Here is a 17,372-nt window from a genome sequence, read left to right as displayed (position 1 = left end):
AAGAGGGATGGAGAGGATGCAAAAGTTAAAGCAACTCCATAAAAACTCCTTCATTTACTCTTTATTCACCTGTGCATGAACACAATTTTGTGGTGGAGCGTTGTCAGGCCAGGAAGAGGCATGGCTCTCCTGCCAGGAAGGCTTCTTTTAGCCACATGCTGTTTTTCAGACAGGTAAAAGATTTTCCTTACCAAACACACACCTCCCCCCCCCCACCCGCCCCCCCCATCTCCACAACCCTCAACTGTGAGAGTTGGATGAGAGACAAAGATGAGGGCCCCTACCTTCACAGTCTTCTACTACTGTATGACTTGGGGATTTTCAAACTGTTCTCTTACCTTTCTGTCAGTGCTAACACACAGGTTTTTACTATACAGTTATAAAGAGAGGGTGAAAAAAGGCCAATTTACCCCCCACATCCCCTCCCAACAAACAGGTTTAACTAGTGGGCATGGGGCGGGGAAGAAGCAGCCCTATGCCCTCCCCCAAAGTCCACACAGGCTGCTTTTGGCAAGTTACCCACTTCCCATTTTCTAAAGGTGGTGGTGGTGGTCTTCAGAGGTGGGTGTCGGTGAATGTGGTGTGCTCCTTGGTTACTGTGCTGAAGCCTTTAATGACATTGACAAGATCATCCCCATCTGCATACTGTGGGAGTGGGGAGAGAAAAAAAAAGCATATAAGTCGAAGCGGTACAAGACTAAAGGAGATCCTGTCCCTTTGCTTCTTTTTCTCCCCACTACCTAAAAATATGGTTCTGAGTGCATTTCTGTCTCCCTGCATGTTTTCCCATTCTTCCAGCATGAGATAGGAACCTAAAAGCATTCAGGCACCTGGATCTAAAGCAACTAGATTTTCATAGTAAGTAATCTCCATTTGCAAGATGGACAGAGGGGTGACCAAAAAGGGTGACCAAAACTTGCTGACAGCGCTAAGCTAGTCAGTGTAATAAAAGAAAGAGCTGAGTGAAAAGGGTTGCAGGAGGTTTGTCTGCAAGAGCTGGAGTGCAAGATCCCACCTTTTATATGTACAGCAGCTGGTTTTAAAAAGTGGCTGAGCTCATGCTGTTTCGGTTATTTGACACCAAAAGTGAAAGGAAATTTTTGTTCTGCTTCTACCCACTATCGGTTCTGAAACTCATTGGACTATTCTGTAAGACAGTTTGAGCGTACCAACATCAAGCAGGTGTATGGGGGGTTTGCAAGCTAAACCAAATTACGGTGTTAGCACAAGGTAAGTAGGCAGGAACAAGAGCTGCTGCTTTTAGCATCAGACAGCTGTTTTTTTGGTTAATGAGATCACGTAGAAGTACAGTTTGGGTGGGATACTGGTCCTCAAGGAATTGAATCACAAGGATATGATAGCTCTGAGGAAAGGACTCAAGACTGAGTCACAATACCCTGCACTCAGGAAGTCCATGAGCTGTAGATCAATGCAGACTGGAAGGGGTTTTGCTTAGAGCTAAGTATTGCTATTTTCTTAAGCTTTGTTTGCCTTGGTCCTTCTGTTATGGTCTAAGCTGGTATGGCAGCAATGGTAGCAACACTCCCATACTGGGGCATGCCTGTATGTTCCTGCTCTTCTGACCGTTTGGTGTATTGAAAGCAAAAGCTAAAGGAAGCTGCCTGGACTTAGGTGCCAGACCATCCTTCACCAGTTCACTTTGTGTTTTGTACAGGATCTGCTCAATAACAACTGCACATTCCCTCTAACATTGTTACCTCCTTACATGACCTACACCCCCACCTGTGCCCTTTTTAGGAACCTTATTAGTCAGCTTTTTCTGGTAGCAAACACATCTTGTTGGCCCCTGAACCCTTTCCCACATATTTGCTCAGGGAAGGGTGGCAGCCAGGGGTGTAGAGATTAAAAAGCCTATTTCCTGGTGACAGTGAGGAAGGGAAGTTGCCACTGTCCTTGACTCGAGAATCATAATATCTTATATCTGTGTGTTTGGGACCATGTTGGTGACACTGGCCAATCCTGTCCTCTAATTAAAAGACAGATGCTCTGTCTGCCCCCATAACCTCCTCCTAGTCCTATGTGGGCAGAGTTTGAAGTCACTTGTCACAAATGCAAGATGATCTGAGCATTTGCATGATCTCTGCATTGAGAGTGAGGAGAGGACAGAGAGCACGTCCCACCAGAAAATGGTCACAGAACAGGAGTCATTAGAACACAAGCTCCTGCTTCTGGCACTGAATGTGTGAAGGGTGCCACAACACCCTTCCTCGCCCATGTGCATTTGCTGAAATGCATGGAGACAAAAGCCTATCAGTTGACCGAGTAGAAGGGAATTCTTCAATGTGCATAGCCCTGGTAGACCATGGAGTTATTGATTCAATGGAGACCATGGACAGATGCATGAAGACCTTTCACATTCTATAGGAGTAGTGTGTGTGATCACCTATGGCTCCAGAATAGAGCAGTAGGCAAGGAGGATTGTGAGGATCTAATCTCTGACCATGTCCTTCTAGGTCTTTTGGCTGTATCTCCAGCAGCTTTTGGTATTTAGACCTTTCCATGAGTCAAACACAGCAGGCATATCATTAGCAGCTGATGCACAACAGCATCACAGAGGACCAGGAGTCCTTACCAAGCCACGCCGAGCAGTGTGATGATTGCGAATAATGGCATCCCAAGGTGATTCGTCAGCAAGGGGCTTTTTGTCATAGAGGTCGAGCAGCTGGCTGACGCTGCGGTGAAGAGAGGCCTGAGAATATGTGCGACTTAACTGGCTCTGACTTGGTCTCCTTGCCCCAGAGGGGATACGGAAGCTGCGGTTGCTCATGGGAGAACCAGCTCCTGGAATTTTTGTATCTGCCAGCCCCTACAAGGAAGACACAAAATGAGAAATCAAAAATAAAGGCTATGGTCTCAAACACTGTAGCTGAACAAAAGCAAAACAGGAGCGGAATAGAACAGAGAAAACCCATGCTTCAAAAATCATGCAGTTATAAACAGGAGAAAAGAAAAGAAAAAAAAATAATGGACCTTTCTCATTGTAGGACAATCACATAATTAAAAGGAAAAAAAATAAACACCAACCCTGTCAAACAGGACTTTCCCTCATTGTTTTTTCCCCTCTCCCTATTTTTTTTAAAGTAGTCAGTAGGTAGAGGTCCAAAGATTTTTGACTACGAGAATGACATCCCAGACTTGCACAGCAAGAAGATGTTAGCAGATTTAATTTTCCAGTTATCATAACCAGGAACAAGGCATTCACCCAGCAGGAGAAACATGCAATCTAAGATGCTTTCATGCATGCTCTTTGGGTCATCTGGCACATCACACATCTTGCAACTCTGCAAGCTGACGACTCTACCTCAAAGTGCATGGTGTATCTTTTTAGGGTGACGCTGCTTGATGAGTCAGACGTGTTAGCAATGGTCTCAAACTGAGATTAAAGAGGGGGAAAAGCATTAGGGCAGGGTCCAATGCAGGTGCTGTCTGTTCCTTTCAGAGGGAATTACCTGCAGCTCAGCAAAGGGGAGCAATATAGCAGGATGTGGAGGAGTAGAGGAACTGGCAAAGATGAGGCACTATTTAACTTTGAAATGGTCATCAGGTACTATGTGGGCAGCCAGCATTGCTTGCCACATGACCTCACTAACGACTGTAAAATACAAGCAATTTTGCCACTCCATAGTAGCTCTGTCCTAACTTCTCAGACCTAAATTCTCAGATTAAGTCCTTCAACTGACGTGCTGTAGAATATTCCTTTCTATTAAGCGAGTCCATGAGCTTCTGGAAAAAGGGAAAGGGAAAAGAAAAAGAGAAAAGAAGATAAAAGAGAAGGGGAAGGAACATGGAAATAAATCGTGCAGGCATACCAACAGCAAAGATGTTTTAAAGTCAAGAGGAACAACACATGACAGACTGCAGAGGGAAAGGAATAAAAACCATGAGAAAAAAAAAAGTTTCTTATGCTCTTAGCCTTTGCCAGGAGAAGGGGCACACTGGAAATCCCATTGTTTCCAAGAGCTCCTTCACTGAGGCACAGATGCAGCTTCTTGGCACTGAGACAAGAAGGGACGGAATGCGTGAAGGATGCAGGAGTCAGTATCCTGCTTGATGGTGCTCACAGGAAACAGAAGCTGAGAAGTGACAAGAAGAACCAAGTCACAGCCTGTGCCTGGGAAGAGGCATGGAAATGGAAGGCACTGCTGCTCCCAGTCTTGTAACAAGTGTCATATTCCTGTGGGTTTGGGGGGCGTTAAGAGGGAGGGGGGCAGATAAAAGTATAACATGATTGATACACAACATTACATTTTACCAAACGTACTGGATGGATTTCACCTGATGAATACACACTCATTGGTGACGTTCTTTTCTGGAGTGGAACCAAAGGAGGTCTGTCTCGTGCATAGGGTTGCTTCTGGACTTTCCTTTGAAGGATTAAGGACAGAAGAATAGCCAAGAGGATCAAACCTAGAACTACCATCAGCACTGCAAACCACAACTCGTCGTAGAATTTTGCACGTTTGGACTCTGCTTTGTCCTTCTCTCCAGGTGTTGTCAAGATCAGACCTGTAAAAATCAAGAGGGATTAGGGGAGAAAGGGAATGTTATTTCAGAACGCATTTAACAATATGCTATCCCTTTCCTTGCTAATAAATTAGGCAGAAATTTAAGTAATTTTGTCGTCATGTGCTTATTTGCACTTACGTTCAAGGTGGCATAATGGTTCAATATGCTAGCGGGCTATAATAAAAAGCTTACTACCCTCAAGAGACCATGCTTAAAGTTCTGGCATTGCTGCTCAGGCTGGAAATCACCACTGCATCAGCAGCTCTTGAGAAAGGAGGCGGTGGAGGTGGAATGCGAGAAAAGAAGGGTTCTCCAAATAACCTTGAAGAGTGGAAATGACTACAGTAATTTCAGAGCAGTACAGACAGAAGACAGAGGACATTCTCTCCAGCACTATGGAGTGGCAGGTCTGTGCAGTTAAAAAGAGAGAGGGAAGAAGACTGAACTGAAATGAGTGATGAATTAATACAAAAGCAAACAATATGAAACATTTTATTCCTCCTTTATTCCACCAGCCACTTGGTTGGCTTTGTTCATGCACAACACAAGCTGTAAGAAATCTCAGTGACAGGATTGCCTGGTTATTTGTAATCCTACATGTGAATCCAGACTCTTTGCTAAGGAATTTCCATCACCTTCGCTTGCAAGCCTCTACTGCAAGTTGCCTGTGGTGCTGATCGAGTTTGTAGTACACTCTGGCTAAAAGCAGCAATCAAAAAGTAAAAAAAAAAGAGTAGACTGCGGAAGGTGATGAATGGAGAGTAACTGGGAACATTTTATAATGCCTTTACAGCAGCCTTGCCTGAAATTCTGCAGGAGGCTGGAGTGAGAGCATGAAAAGGGATATAAGGTTAAGACTAACACTGCAAACAGCAAACACACGGCCTGTCTATAGTAAGAATCTGAATAAGATGCAACTCAGTAAATAAATTAGTAAATTAAAACCAGTATGTCAGTTAGCTTTGCTCCCCAGAAAACTAAGGAGATAAAATCCTGAAACTTTTCTGGTAGGCATCTACTACTCAATGGACAACAACTGACTGGGATTTCATCACACCCAACTCCTTCACTTCCACAACCAGGCACAGGCCTTGTGGCCAGAAGGAAAGCAGCAAGTGTTATAAACCAGGTCCTGGCAGCATCTCTTACAACACTCTCATAAACTGGTTAGGGGAACACAGTTAGGGAAACTGCAGAGACTGGGCTGCTTGGTTTGCATGAAAGGAGCAGGAGGCTGCCACTTGCTGGGGTGGGTGGGATGAAGGGAGAAGAGAGGAAATATATTTTCAGTGTTAAACTGAGGAGGAATGTAGGAAGACAGGATTAGAATTCAGGATAACATTAATTTGGAAATAAAATCTGGAAGCAAGCAGATTCTATTCAGGAGGAAAAAGCACTACATTTTAAAGCAAAATATTTGAGTAAAAGTAAAAGAAAAAACTATTACACATCCGGAGAAAGGATCTGAAGCTGATCATTATGTAAAGAAACAGAAAGCCATCCATAGCAAAAAAGGCACATTACCTACATACCTCATACCCTAAAGGCACTAAGGGATCCCCTGATCCTGCAATAAGCTGCCATCCTGTCTGGCATGCATGACATATCAAATTTATCCCATAAACACATAAAATCAATAGGTGCTAGTTAATTTCTTCACATATTTACCAACTCCATCTCCAGCGCTGTACTTGATGACTGGTGTCATGGCGCTCCCTTCATCGGTGATACAGGTCACTTGAAACAAAAAGGCTGAGCAAAAAGGTTAGAAAATACCATTAGCAGGAGAAATCAAATTCTGTAGATGCTGCTTTGTCACCATGATCCACCAGTATAGATGGACAGGTCTGAAAAGCGAAGGCAGACATATCACATAACCCATCGTAACCCATCTGAGTCCCAGGTCAGAGCCTCATAATCCCTTAGACATGGGTATTAAGCTTCTGAACTACAAACCACGGTGGATCATAGGTGGTCACCACTAAGATGTTGCTACAAATCATGTTCCTCTTTCACCACCAAATCCTCCCTCTCCCATTGACACATGGCTGTCCACTTTAAATTTACTCGTCATTTTGTTCTAAATGCCTCATACTCCTTTCACAGCTGATACAAAAATGTTAAGAATGTTTGAGTAAATAAAAAAATATATATTAGCACTATTGGAGAAAAGTAATAAAATAAATGACAAAAATCCTTTAAAAGACAAAAAAAATCTCAGCCCCTTAAAGACAGAAAACATTTTTTTCTTGGTTCTTTTTTCCTTTTTTCTTATTCCCACCCCCCCCACCCCCACCCCCGTTGGCAGAGTTTCCTTTTATTTTAAAGACTGCAAATTTCTGAAAGAGAAACTAAATTTCAAAACATGGCTTATTCCAAGAACTACTGGCTTAGTTTTGCTTCAAGAAAAAAATCAGGCTTCAGTCTTTTCTGAAACTGAAGATTTCCATGCATTTCCCACAGTGCAGCCTTGAGAGGTGGAATTGCAACACAACTCCAGGATTTGGGAAAGCTCGACCCTCACAATGAGCCAGAGCAGTCTCACCCAGTCAGGCAAAATGTTTAAGAGGAAGCTTAGCTCCAAGGATTTCTGTTTGAAGCATCTGCTTAGATGCACTTCAGTGTGTCTGTAGTGTGCTCCTGTGCTCTTAGCTGGGGATGGCTATGGAGAGTTATTCTTAAATTTAGCACACAGTAATATTAATTTAGCTCAAGGGTCTTTCAGAAAGAGAAAGTTATACGAAATTGAAACTGACTTTTGTCAGATGTCCTTGGTAAATACAGCTCAGTGTCAAAGCCACTGTAGATGCGTTGCCCGCTCTCAGTTAACGCATACTCCTTCAGGCGGCCGTTCAGTACAAACGTGCGACTCCAGTCTATGTGGATGGTGGATAAATTGCTGACAATGGAGAATGGAGCCATGTATCGAGGTGCTGCAAAAGAAGGACGAAAGCTCATTTTTAGCCAACAGGCATGACTGAGTTACACAGTGCAGAAAAGGAGGCTCTGCATGATACAAGCTCTCTGTCGTATGCACTCCCTCTCTCTTGTACATGTGTATGAGTAGGGAAGATACAAGGAAAGAAGAAAAAGCTGCCAGCCTCTACACTGAGAAAGCAGAAAGATGTCATATCTTTAAAATAAGGACCTAGAGCTCCCTTCCTTTGCCTTTGTGTATGTGGTACAGACACTAAAACGGTGGAAATTAAATCCCAGCTTAAGGTGGGGGACAGGGAGACACAGGAGGTTGTGCAATTTCAGCTGCAGCCTGCTGGTCTATGGGAACTGAACTGCTAAGGAGAGGACTCTTTTGCAAGCCCCAAGAAATTGCCCAAGATAATCTTTTAATACATGCACATATAGGAAAACATGGGGTTTTAGAAAAAACAAGAGCAGATGGCAGACAGAGAGCAAAGAAACCCAGAACTCACTTCAGGGAGGAAGAGTTCATCAGTTGGGCTCAACCGCTTGCTGACAAAAGACTTCATTTAAGTTTGAGGTGGTCCTTTCTTGTGGCTTTGCCGTTAAGCTATGTGCCCAGTACATGCTGGTTTGTTCATAAGAAAAGCTGCTTGTCCAGCTGCACTTTGCTGCTAATTGCCCACTGTCACTAAAGCAAGCCTTCCAGGCAAGAGCAAGGAGACATTCAGAGTGATACAGGAGACCTGGTGTGAAGAGGTCAGCAAGGCACGAAAAACAAGACTGAAAGAAGAGGGCTGCAGCCCCAGTGGGTGGGGTTTAAAAATGGCTTTCAAATCCTTGTGTTCTGCATGTCTCACCAGTTCATTATGAATTTTCTCCATATAAAAGTTCATTATCATGTTCCAGTTCTCTAGTTTGCAATTTAATAAAACACAATTTTAGAGATAGTGATCTTTTGTGGTTTTTTTCAGTGGTGACCTTAAAGAAAATCTGGGGCTGTTCCACCTGAAATTTTCAGCTAAGGATTTAGCAGACACATTTTTAGTAATTACTAGGCAGAACTACCAAGTGATGCAAAAGGCATTTTTAGAAAGGTGATTCTTAAATCCTGAGACAAGACTATGAGATAAAAAGTGAACATCCTCTTTGCCCTGACCTGGCAGGCTGAGGTGAAATGCCCGTCTCATCTGTTAGGAAATGACTCTGGCTACAGCACTATAGATCTTTTTAATAGAAGCTGATGTTAGACCACTACAAATTCAGTTTTGATGGCAAAATCTATTCTGGCTGCAGGCACAGGTTCTGCATGCTAAATTTCCATGCAGACCACCACATGGCCTTAAAGTACTGCTTGTGATGGTTAGATAGGTAGCAATGTATTCTTTCTTCATTGTCAACAAGGATCCAATCATTCAGATGACACCTAAGGAAAACTCTCATGAGCCCTGGCAGAAGTGTGGCATGAATTAGGGTGGTATTCCTAAAAGGAATCACCAGGTCTCTTTCAAGATCTCCTCTTTTCCTAGGGATTATTTATGGCTATATATTTATTACTACACATCACCCTTCTGGTAATACTTGAACATTTTATGTTCTGCAGCTTTGCTGCCCATTCTCAGTAAGACAGAAGGTTTCCAGGCTCCCAAGACAGAGACTGTGATATCAGATGATGAGCAAAGAAATATTTTTGTAGGAATGAGCAGTCAAGCTCCAGTGCAGAATTTCAATGAATGGGCAGCAGAGGCACAGTGACCAGAAGAGCAGTTTTCTGGGGACATCATCTTTCACAGAGGTGGAGGAGTCATTTGGTGCTCTGCAGCCCCGTGCATCAGAAGCGGACATTGCTGATCAGTGAACCATTTGTCATACTCACGCTCCTTTTCCGTAGTGAAACCAATCCACTCTGAGGCGCTGCTGCCAACAGAGTTGTAAGACACGACTCGCAGGTTGTAAGTCGTGTAAGGCTCTAGGTTGGACACGTTTGCACTCTGGCCTTTTCCTGTATACTTCACCTCAGTTGGGCCAGGACTGCAAGCTTTCACTGCTGGCTGTAGGTTCAGGGGACAAGCCATATACACATGGAGCTCATAGCTGAGAAGAAAGTTAAGATTTTGATTAATCAAGAGCCTTAATAGCATAACAGCCAACCATACATTTCATCCTAATTGCTGTATGTCTTTCTACTAGAGAAGAGAACAGATCTGATCCCAGTTTTTCTCTTGGAGATTTTGGCCCCAGCTATAAGATGCCTATGAGCAATCGTGGTTGTCAGTCACATTCTCAGTGAAAGCATTGATGCCAGTTACCTTTCTGCTCACTTCTGCAAATCAGTATTTGCCTAAGTAACTATAAGATGCAGCTGTCTCTTTGCTGCCAGTTGATCTTACAACTTTTTGGCTGTGCAACCACAGTTGTCAGGCAATTACCTCCACTCACAACAACTCATCCTCTCCACCTTCATCCCACCTTAATACCCTGCTCAGGAGAAAAGCAATCGTTGTGTTTAAATGCTTCCTAGATGGTATTTGGGCCACACAGGATATCACCACCAACACTGGGAAGAAGGAGCATGACTGTCACAACTTTCCAGTACTCTCAGCCCTGCAATTCCAGCTGATGTCCAGGAAAAATGTTCTGTCACCACTGCTAGCCAAGGTGGGCAGTTTCAGCTGGGTGGCAGCTCCTACCTGGTGACAACTCCGTTCGGTGACTGAGGAGCACTCCACTGGAAAGAGGCATTCCTGGAGGTCACGGTGCGGATCTGCGGAGGAGGCTGCTCCGACGGTGGAGCCGGCTGCGTGGTGATTTGGGCCATGGGTCCTTTGCTGCAACAGTTGAAACAGGTGCAGGCCTCTACGCCAATGGAGTATGTGGTAAAAGGTTTTAGCCCATGTATTGTCTGCTGGGTGGCAGTCCCTTCTGACAGCTATAAAAATTAAGAGGGAACTTGTCACAGCTTCAAGCACCACAGGTACTAAATAAGAGTTACGGAGGTGAATTAACTCCAGAAGAAGACAGGCACAAGGTTCTGCATGTCCTTTAAGTTTGACATTAATGCAGCTGTTGTGTACTGGGAACTCTGCACTCATTTTTCTCTCATTATGAAGTTAAAGGGCACTGTTCAAAGGAAAAGACCATGCCATCAGTGGCCTCACAGATGACTTAAGTTGAGCTGTGACCACTGTGTGTCAACTTGCAAATGGCATTCTCAGGAACAGAGAAACAGAAGAACTTCAAAGAGAAATGCTGGGATAAGTAGTACTGAAGCAAAAAGAAATTAATGTGGAAAAATAACTCCATGATAAGTGGGCTAGCAAATACTCATGAGTATCTCACAAGGTTTCTCAATGTGAGTACAGGACATAGCACTGGGCAGAGTGGTATGAAAATGTCTGGTGGATCAGCTTACTCCCAGACAGGAGAATGTGCTCTATGGTAGGTACCTCTAAGTTGAGGGCCAACAGGATGCGTTTCTGCATTCAAATGGCCATAGTGCTGAGTAAGCCTGTTAGGAAACTCTCCTACGCTCAGCAAAGGAGACCTGGCAGTTCTTGCAAAGGAAATGGTGCCCTTGTTCTGAAACTGCTCACAGGAACTGCCACTTCACCTCATTGCTGTAGTTGTTTGCAAGTATAGCTTATTAAGCCAAAGAAATAAAAATACATAGAAAACACCAATGAGAGGCAACATCTGTTCCTATTTGGCAGCATGTAATATAGCAGAGTGCAGTAAAAAAAATAGAAAGGAAAGAGTCAAGCAAGCAAGCACTTGGTACTTCTTGATGCCAGAGCCAGAGATGTGTGAGGGGCTGGAAATCAAGGGGCATACAGGCACCAATGAGATGAACTGGCTGAATCAGACACAAACACAGCCAATTGCACTGGAAGGAATAAATACGTAATGTGCAACCCGTAGGCAACTTAAGCTCACAGAAAGGACTGTTGACCTGGGAAGGTGTCCCTAGCACTCCAAGCTGAGCAAGATGCGACAAGGGAAAAAATTCTCTTTGCCTACTTGTGAAAAAATGAACAGACAGTGTTACAGACAAAGAAGTACTCAAGTATTTTGCACTGATTTGGTGATAACTGTTCCAGGCACCTTCCACAGCCCCAGCCTTTCCTCACATCTACCTATTTTGTACTGCTAATGAAGCCCTGTAGATTTCCTAAGCTGAGATCAGTCATTTCTGGACACCTAATGTCTAGGCTGAGATACCAAACACAAAAGTTCCTTTGCTATTTGCACTATTCTTCAGTGTTCAATCATTAAATACTTCTTACCAACAGGAAAGTTTTTTAAGGGAAACTCTTGTACAGCACTTTCTTCTGAACTTCAAGTCTGTAGGCTATCCAAAGCACACAACTGTTACCTACTGGCTGCAGTTTCCACCTGCACCATTTGGACTGGCAGGAGCTGTCTGGAGGTGTTTTGTTTGCATGGTCAGCCACCCCCTGAACAATGCTTCTGATTCACATCACATTGTCACAGCACATCACCACATGAGAAGGGTTTAATGATGAGCTTAGTTCCTTGAGAAGCACATTTAGGTGGGTGAAAGTGCTGGTGGCACTTTGGCCAGAAGAGAGCATTGCAGAGCAGTTAATCACTGGAGTGCAGGAGGGGAAGACAGTCTGCAACCAGCAGTAGCAGCTGGAAAATACAAGCTCAGCTGGAAGTATAGAAACAGTGTTGTCAGTACTCACCACCACATCAGTCCCTCTGGTATCATTAGAAAACAGCCTGTAGATACTGACCACCCCGTTTGGCTTAAGAGGAGGGTTGATGTTCACCACAGCCACTGTGGATGCCACCGTGTTGAAGAGAGGAGCTCCCAGGCCCTCAGGAGGGGCAGGGCCTGTCCGGCAGCGGGACCAGCCGCTCGGCGTCCGGCCTGCTGAGTTTACTGACCACACCTTTGGCACAGAAAAACAGAGACACCGTTAGCAGAGGGCTCAAGCCTACAAACATACATGGATATACAGGGATGCTACTGCAGCTGTACTGACACTGGAAAAAAGAAACAACAGTGCAATGACGCCCATGGAGAATATCCCTTGACTGCCCTCCAGCACCTGTACTGATCCAGTGACTTTCTATCAGAAGAATGAAATATTTCCCACTGCTACATTCAGAGAAAAGAAGCAGATTTCATGTCTCAGGCAGTGCGTGTTCATGTGTCTTCTTCATACCTGATCCCCAAACTCGGAATTACCACCACTGTCTGTGTCATGCCATACAAGGAGGACTCCTTCAGAAGCTGTGATCAACAGTGGTAATGTTTCCAAAGACATCTGAACAACAATACTGATATTCAGTCCTGCCAATTTCTCCTTTTTACTCATTTCCTTCATGTATGCAAGCAGCCCTAGTGAATTCAGCCTGGCACTGTGTGACACAAGTGATGCTCAACTTGACTGAATTGCATAAGCAAAACTCTAGTTAATCTTTAAAACCAGAAAGCTTTATAGGTACATTCCTCTCTTTAAAATATATCAGCGTACCAATCATTTGGCAACATTATGAGTAACCCATAATATAAATAAAGACCATTGAAAAGTGTAGTTAAGGCAGTATCTCTCATTTATTTTCACAGCAACATTTGCTTTATTGCATGAGCACAAAGGCAATGGCTTCAGTTCCAAGATTTCAAAATTTAGCAGCTTGAATTAGGCCTGATTAAAAACCACATGTCTCTATGAACTGTGCCTACTGATTTTGTCAGCTTACCAAAACCAGAGTGATCTGCAGACTACATAAAACTCAGCACTTATTAAACACACTCTCCAACAAATCTGCATGAAAATTAAATTTTGCTTTCATCAAGGAGTGAATAAACATATGGAAGGATGTATAATCTTATTTATCAAAAACCATTTGTATAATTTAACACAAATATCATAAAAGGTTGCCTTAGGTCATCATTTGCATGAGTAAGTAATTTGTAGAATGTCAGGTACAATAGACAGAATAGATGGATGCGTGAGCATATAGGGTTAAATTAGGCTCAATATTAGCCAACCACATAGTGATCAATCAGAATGATAGATCTAAATGGCAATACAAGAGGACTGTCTGAGTGATTTTTTTAGTAGAAGTATTCCTTAGTAAGCTTTCATGTCAAGGGGTTCTAACTACAGTAAAACATGTTCTTATGTGATCTACACTGGGCAGAGGTCCTGGGGAAGTGGATGGTGGGACTATGCCTCACAAAAAAACCAGGATGTTAAGAAATAAGAGAAACTGTCCCCAGAGTCCTTCCAGCTTGCAATAGTAAGTTCCAAGACCACAGGACACTTCACAAGAGGACTGGGGAAGGAAAAAGGCCAAAAACCATCTCAGTGGCTTTGAGGATTGTGGTTCTGCCAGTTGCAACCCCAAAGTTCCTGTCCGATTCCATCAGTAATGTATAGCACCATCCAGTGAGAGACTACTTAAGTACAGATTATGCCCTACAATAAAAAGCTCAGCCAAAGTACTTTCATTTTCAGTGAAGTCAGTAATATATCTCTGTTGTGAACTTTTCATAAAGTCAAACTCTGTTCACTTTACTGCAGTAGGTCAAACCCTCTAGCTCAGTTCAGTCCCAGCTGCCACAAAGATTTGCCCACAGTCGTTCATTGCAAGGGGCATATTTCTTTGTGGAGAGAATAAGCCACATATGGAAAGAGCAGCTCTGAGTGTGCCACTGGCATTGACTCAGCACTGACCTGAGTTCAAACGCTCCAGTTATATCCAGACTGTGGCCTTAATGAGCACAGAGCGTAACAATGTCAGACCTGACCTGCCGAGCAAGCTGCCCACAGCAAAACTGAAGGTGAGGAGTTAGAAACAGAGGCTTCCTGTGTAGCACAGGAATTCAGCTTCAGAATGGGACCTCCTAGGAAATCTGGAGGAGAGAGGGATGCAACTCATTTGAGATGCACACACTTCACTGAGAGCTGGATGGAGACACCTTCCTTCATCAATCCCTCTCCTATCATAGGTGCCCATGCCTTGTCTTCCAGAAAACAAGCCTTATTTCAGACAAACAAGGGCTTTTATTTTAAAACACTGTCATAGGACAAAGGAAAAGAGAATGCTCATCCCCTTTCACACTACAGCTAAGCGGTTAAAGGACTCCAGGAGGCAGGTAAATCAGGTTCAATCACATGCTTCAGTGGAGAGAGTCAAGCCTGTCCCCTTCAGAGAGGGAATGCCCAAGTGGATGACCCACCTTTGTACTTGGGGTGCTCCCAGTGCTCCCTTCAGGGCTGTTTCACTGTGCATGAAAACAAGGTTGACTGGGCAGAGCAGAAGCAAGTGGGAGCAGATACAGTTACCCAGCCCTTCCCCAGAGAGATGGCGGGGGAGCTGAGGTTGCAGTCCATCTCCCAGGCCCCACATGCCTATTCCTCTTGAAAAAAGGCCGAGGTCACAGCCATGTGTGTGTGGGACTGAGGGACAGGAATACTCTAAGTGTGCTTTCTAGACAGACACGAGCTACTCACCCCTGCTGTATTTCCAGCAGAAAACTGCTAGGCATCTGTGAAACTCTCTAATGCCAGCTTCTGAGACAATTGTGACAGCTGAACAGGACTTCTGAGGATCTAAATTCTGGATTTACACTGACCTAAGCTGGATTCCCTTAACTCCCTCTGCTTCTGCTCAACCATCTGTGAAAGGATGGATGGGTATAATAATATTTGCCTTTGAGAACTGCCATCCAAGTAAATCCTGGTCTGGAGACTTGGAGCAGTAAGTGCCCAGAACTGACTGCAGATGGAAATGCTGATGTTTAGCCACTTCTTTGCATTAAGAAGTGGGACCACATGGCAACAGAAGCCACAATGAGGACTGCCTGTTAAAATCAGAGGTTTGGTCATGGATCCTCAAAGTCACCGCAAAACAGTAATGGATGAAAGCTGTTGCTTGGCTAGCCTGTTTAAACTGGAATTTCACGGTTTGGACTTTTGTAAAAAGCTTTTGAGGCTCACAAAAATTCCTTCTAAATTTTATAATCAGCACAAGAAAATATTTAACTGCATTCATATAGAAATGTAAAGAGCTTAATAGGCAACAGTACTACCTGCTGCTTATAACTTAAGATTATAAAAGAGCCCATAGGCACATGGGGCAAGCAAGCAAGCAGTGATCACATTTCAGGGATGTATTGAATGGCAAAACATAGACAGCAGAAAGCCAACAAAAGTTTCTTATAACTTGACTTTCTAAATATACTGCCTCCAAAAGCATTAAGTCTGACATCACGGTGCATGGCTCAGCACCCTGCCAAAAGATGTGCTGCTGCTAATGGCTGCACTATCCCCAGAAAGCCAGGAGAGGGCTCTGAAATCAGCTACACGAGTTACTCTTTAAAATGCTTTATCAACCTGCTGGCCCCTGGCCCAGACCGCACTTTGAAATGGAGCCAGATAGAGAGAAGAGGGAAACCTTTCTGGAGGCCATATACTTAGAGGGATGAAGAATTCAAGTTACAGGTAACTAAGCTTGTTTTTCTTCCATCATAAATGAGCCTTCACCAATCTCTGCTCCTGGAAGAAACTGGTGATCAGCTGTCACTCAAAATGATCATAGGACAACCTCAAGGTTCATTGGCATAGCAAGAAGGAGAAAAACCTAAAAGGAGCAGGAAAGGAAGTGCTGAGAAAATGGCCCCAGCCTTACCACAGTGAGCTTAGTCTGTTCAAGCTTAGTAAAGCTGAGTAACAACTCCTCCCATAAAGGGCAACAAAATCACAACAACCCTTGGGCATAGATGCAAAAAAATCATGGTACTGTAGATGCTTACAGTGGAAGAAGCCTATTAGATAACTTACTCCATCCCTGAGCCACACAGGTTCATCTGCTACAACACTCTTGAAACCCTAGGTCCTTACCAATGAAGCTATGTTTTAGACTAAAGAACCAGCTTTTCTTTCATCAAATTGAGATCATATGTGAAGGTATTTACTCAGTATAGAAGGTACTAATGGGAACTAAGGGAAACAGCTGGATATATGCTTCCACAGCTCCGCCAGTGCTGCAGCACAAGAAAGACACTAGAAGAAGAAAAGCAATGATAAACCAGGTGAGTACTATGAGTTTGCCACGATGAGAAAGGGAAGGTAAAGAAGCTTGCAAAATAAAGCACTCAAATTAAGCCCCTCTCAAAGGACAAAGGTAGTCCAGGATTAAGGCAGAAAACACAATGCATGGCCAAAAGTTCCCCAAACCACAAAAGAAATCCCTTGATCACACTTCTCTGATTACATGAAGAAGTGCAACCATGGCTGACTGAGCAGCGGTTTGGAAGAGGACGTGCCTACCCTAACCCTGGCCAGCTATTTGCCTTTTTTAAATGTCTCATTAGTAAATAACTACCTATCTTCAGCTTTGAGCACTAATTAGAGCTGTAGGGCAGTTAGGTAGCGCTGTGGGTTCAGCACACAAGCACTATCTAACTTCAAGCCACCCCTTTCACATGTGCACATAACTCTTCACCCCTGTGTATAAGAGTCAGGTACCACTTGAGTCTCTGCCCTTAGGGGATCCATGGACTGCACACACCTATGACTATGCATCTTTCCAAAAAGGATTCAATGCTGGCACGAGTTGGCACATACCAGTAGAGACCAAGAGTAGCAGAGAAGGTTTCATACCACTCCTCTCTTTCTAGAGTTGTTTCATGGAGGTCACGAAGACATGGCACTACTTTGAGACTTTGCTTTGAATTTCTTTACTCAAATTTGTTCCATTTCTAACCCTACATATGCATAAATGCAGTGTAATTATTCTCCAAGATAGCAAGATATTGTAGGGGTATATAAGACACGACATCAGCAAGTTTCAGAAACACAGCACCCAATTTTCAGTTGTGTTTGTGCAGACAGCAGTCTGCAAGAAAATTGAAGTGACCATAGTCTCAGCTGGTTAAAATTAGAGAA

General features: G+C 43.7%; 1 protein-coding gene across 1 annotated transcript; it reads right to left on the bottom strand.

Annotated features, from left to right (window-relative positions):
- Window positions 1-555: 555 nt before the first annotated feature.
- LOC104536691 (usherin-like) lies at window positions 556-12,800 on the bottom strand. Its single transcript, XM_010179390.1, has 10 exons — window positions 12,639-12,800; window positions 12,153-12,362; window positions 10,137-10,375; window positions 9,323-9,540; window positions 7,284-7,460; window positions 6,196-6,264; window positions 4,439-4,527; window positions 3,323-3,394; window positions 2,594-2,827; window positions 556-645 (listed from the first exon to the last, which is right to left on the bottom strand). The coding sequence occupies exons 1-10, from the start codon at window positions 12,798-12,800 to the stop codon at window positions 556-558; spliced, it is 1,560 nt and encodes a 519-aa protein (XP_010177692.1).
- Window positions 12,801-17,372: the final 4,572 nt, after the last annotated feature.

This window comes from Mesitornis unicolor, unplaced genomic scaffold, assembly GCF_000695765.1.
Source record: "Mesitornis unicolor isolate BGI_N332 unplaced genomic scaffold, ASM69576v1 scaffold53530, whole genome shotgun sequence".
NCBI lineage: Eukaryota > Metazoa > Chordata > Aves > Mesitornithiformes > Mesitornithidae > Mesitornis > Mesitornis unicolor.
This window is presented reverse-complemented; position numbering and strand designations above follow the sequence as displayed.

Excerpts from the sequence above, each read along its gene's own strand:
- LOC104536691 (XM_010179390.1), bottom strand. The coding sequence starts at position 12,800 with ATGAAGGAAATGAGTAAAAAGGAGAAATTGGCAGGACTGAATATCAGT. Across the intron at positions 12,363-12,638 it reads ATTCCGAGTTTGGGGATCAG|GTGTGGTCAGTAAACTCAGC; the intron begins GTATGAAGAAGA and ends TCTGTGCCAAAG. Across the intron at positions 7,461-9,322 it reads TTTCACTACGGAAAAGGAGC|CACCTCGATACATGGCTCCA; the intron begins GTGAGTATGACA and ends CTTCTTTTGCAG.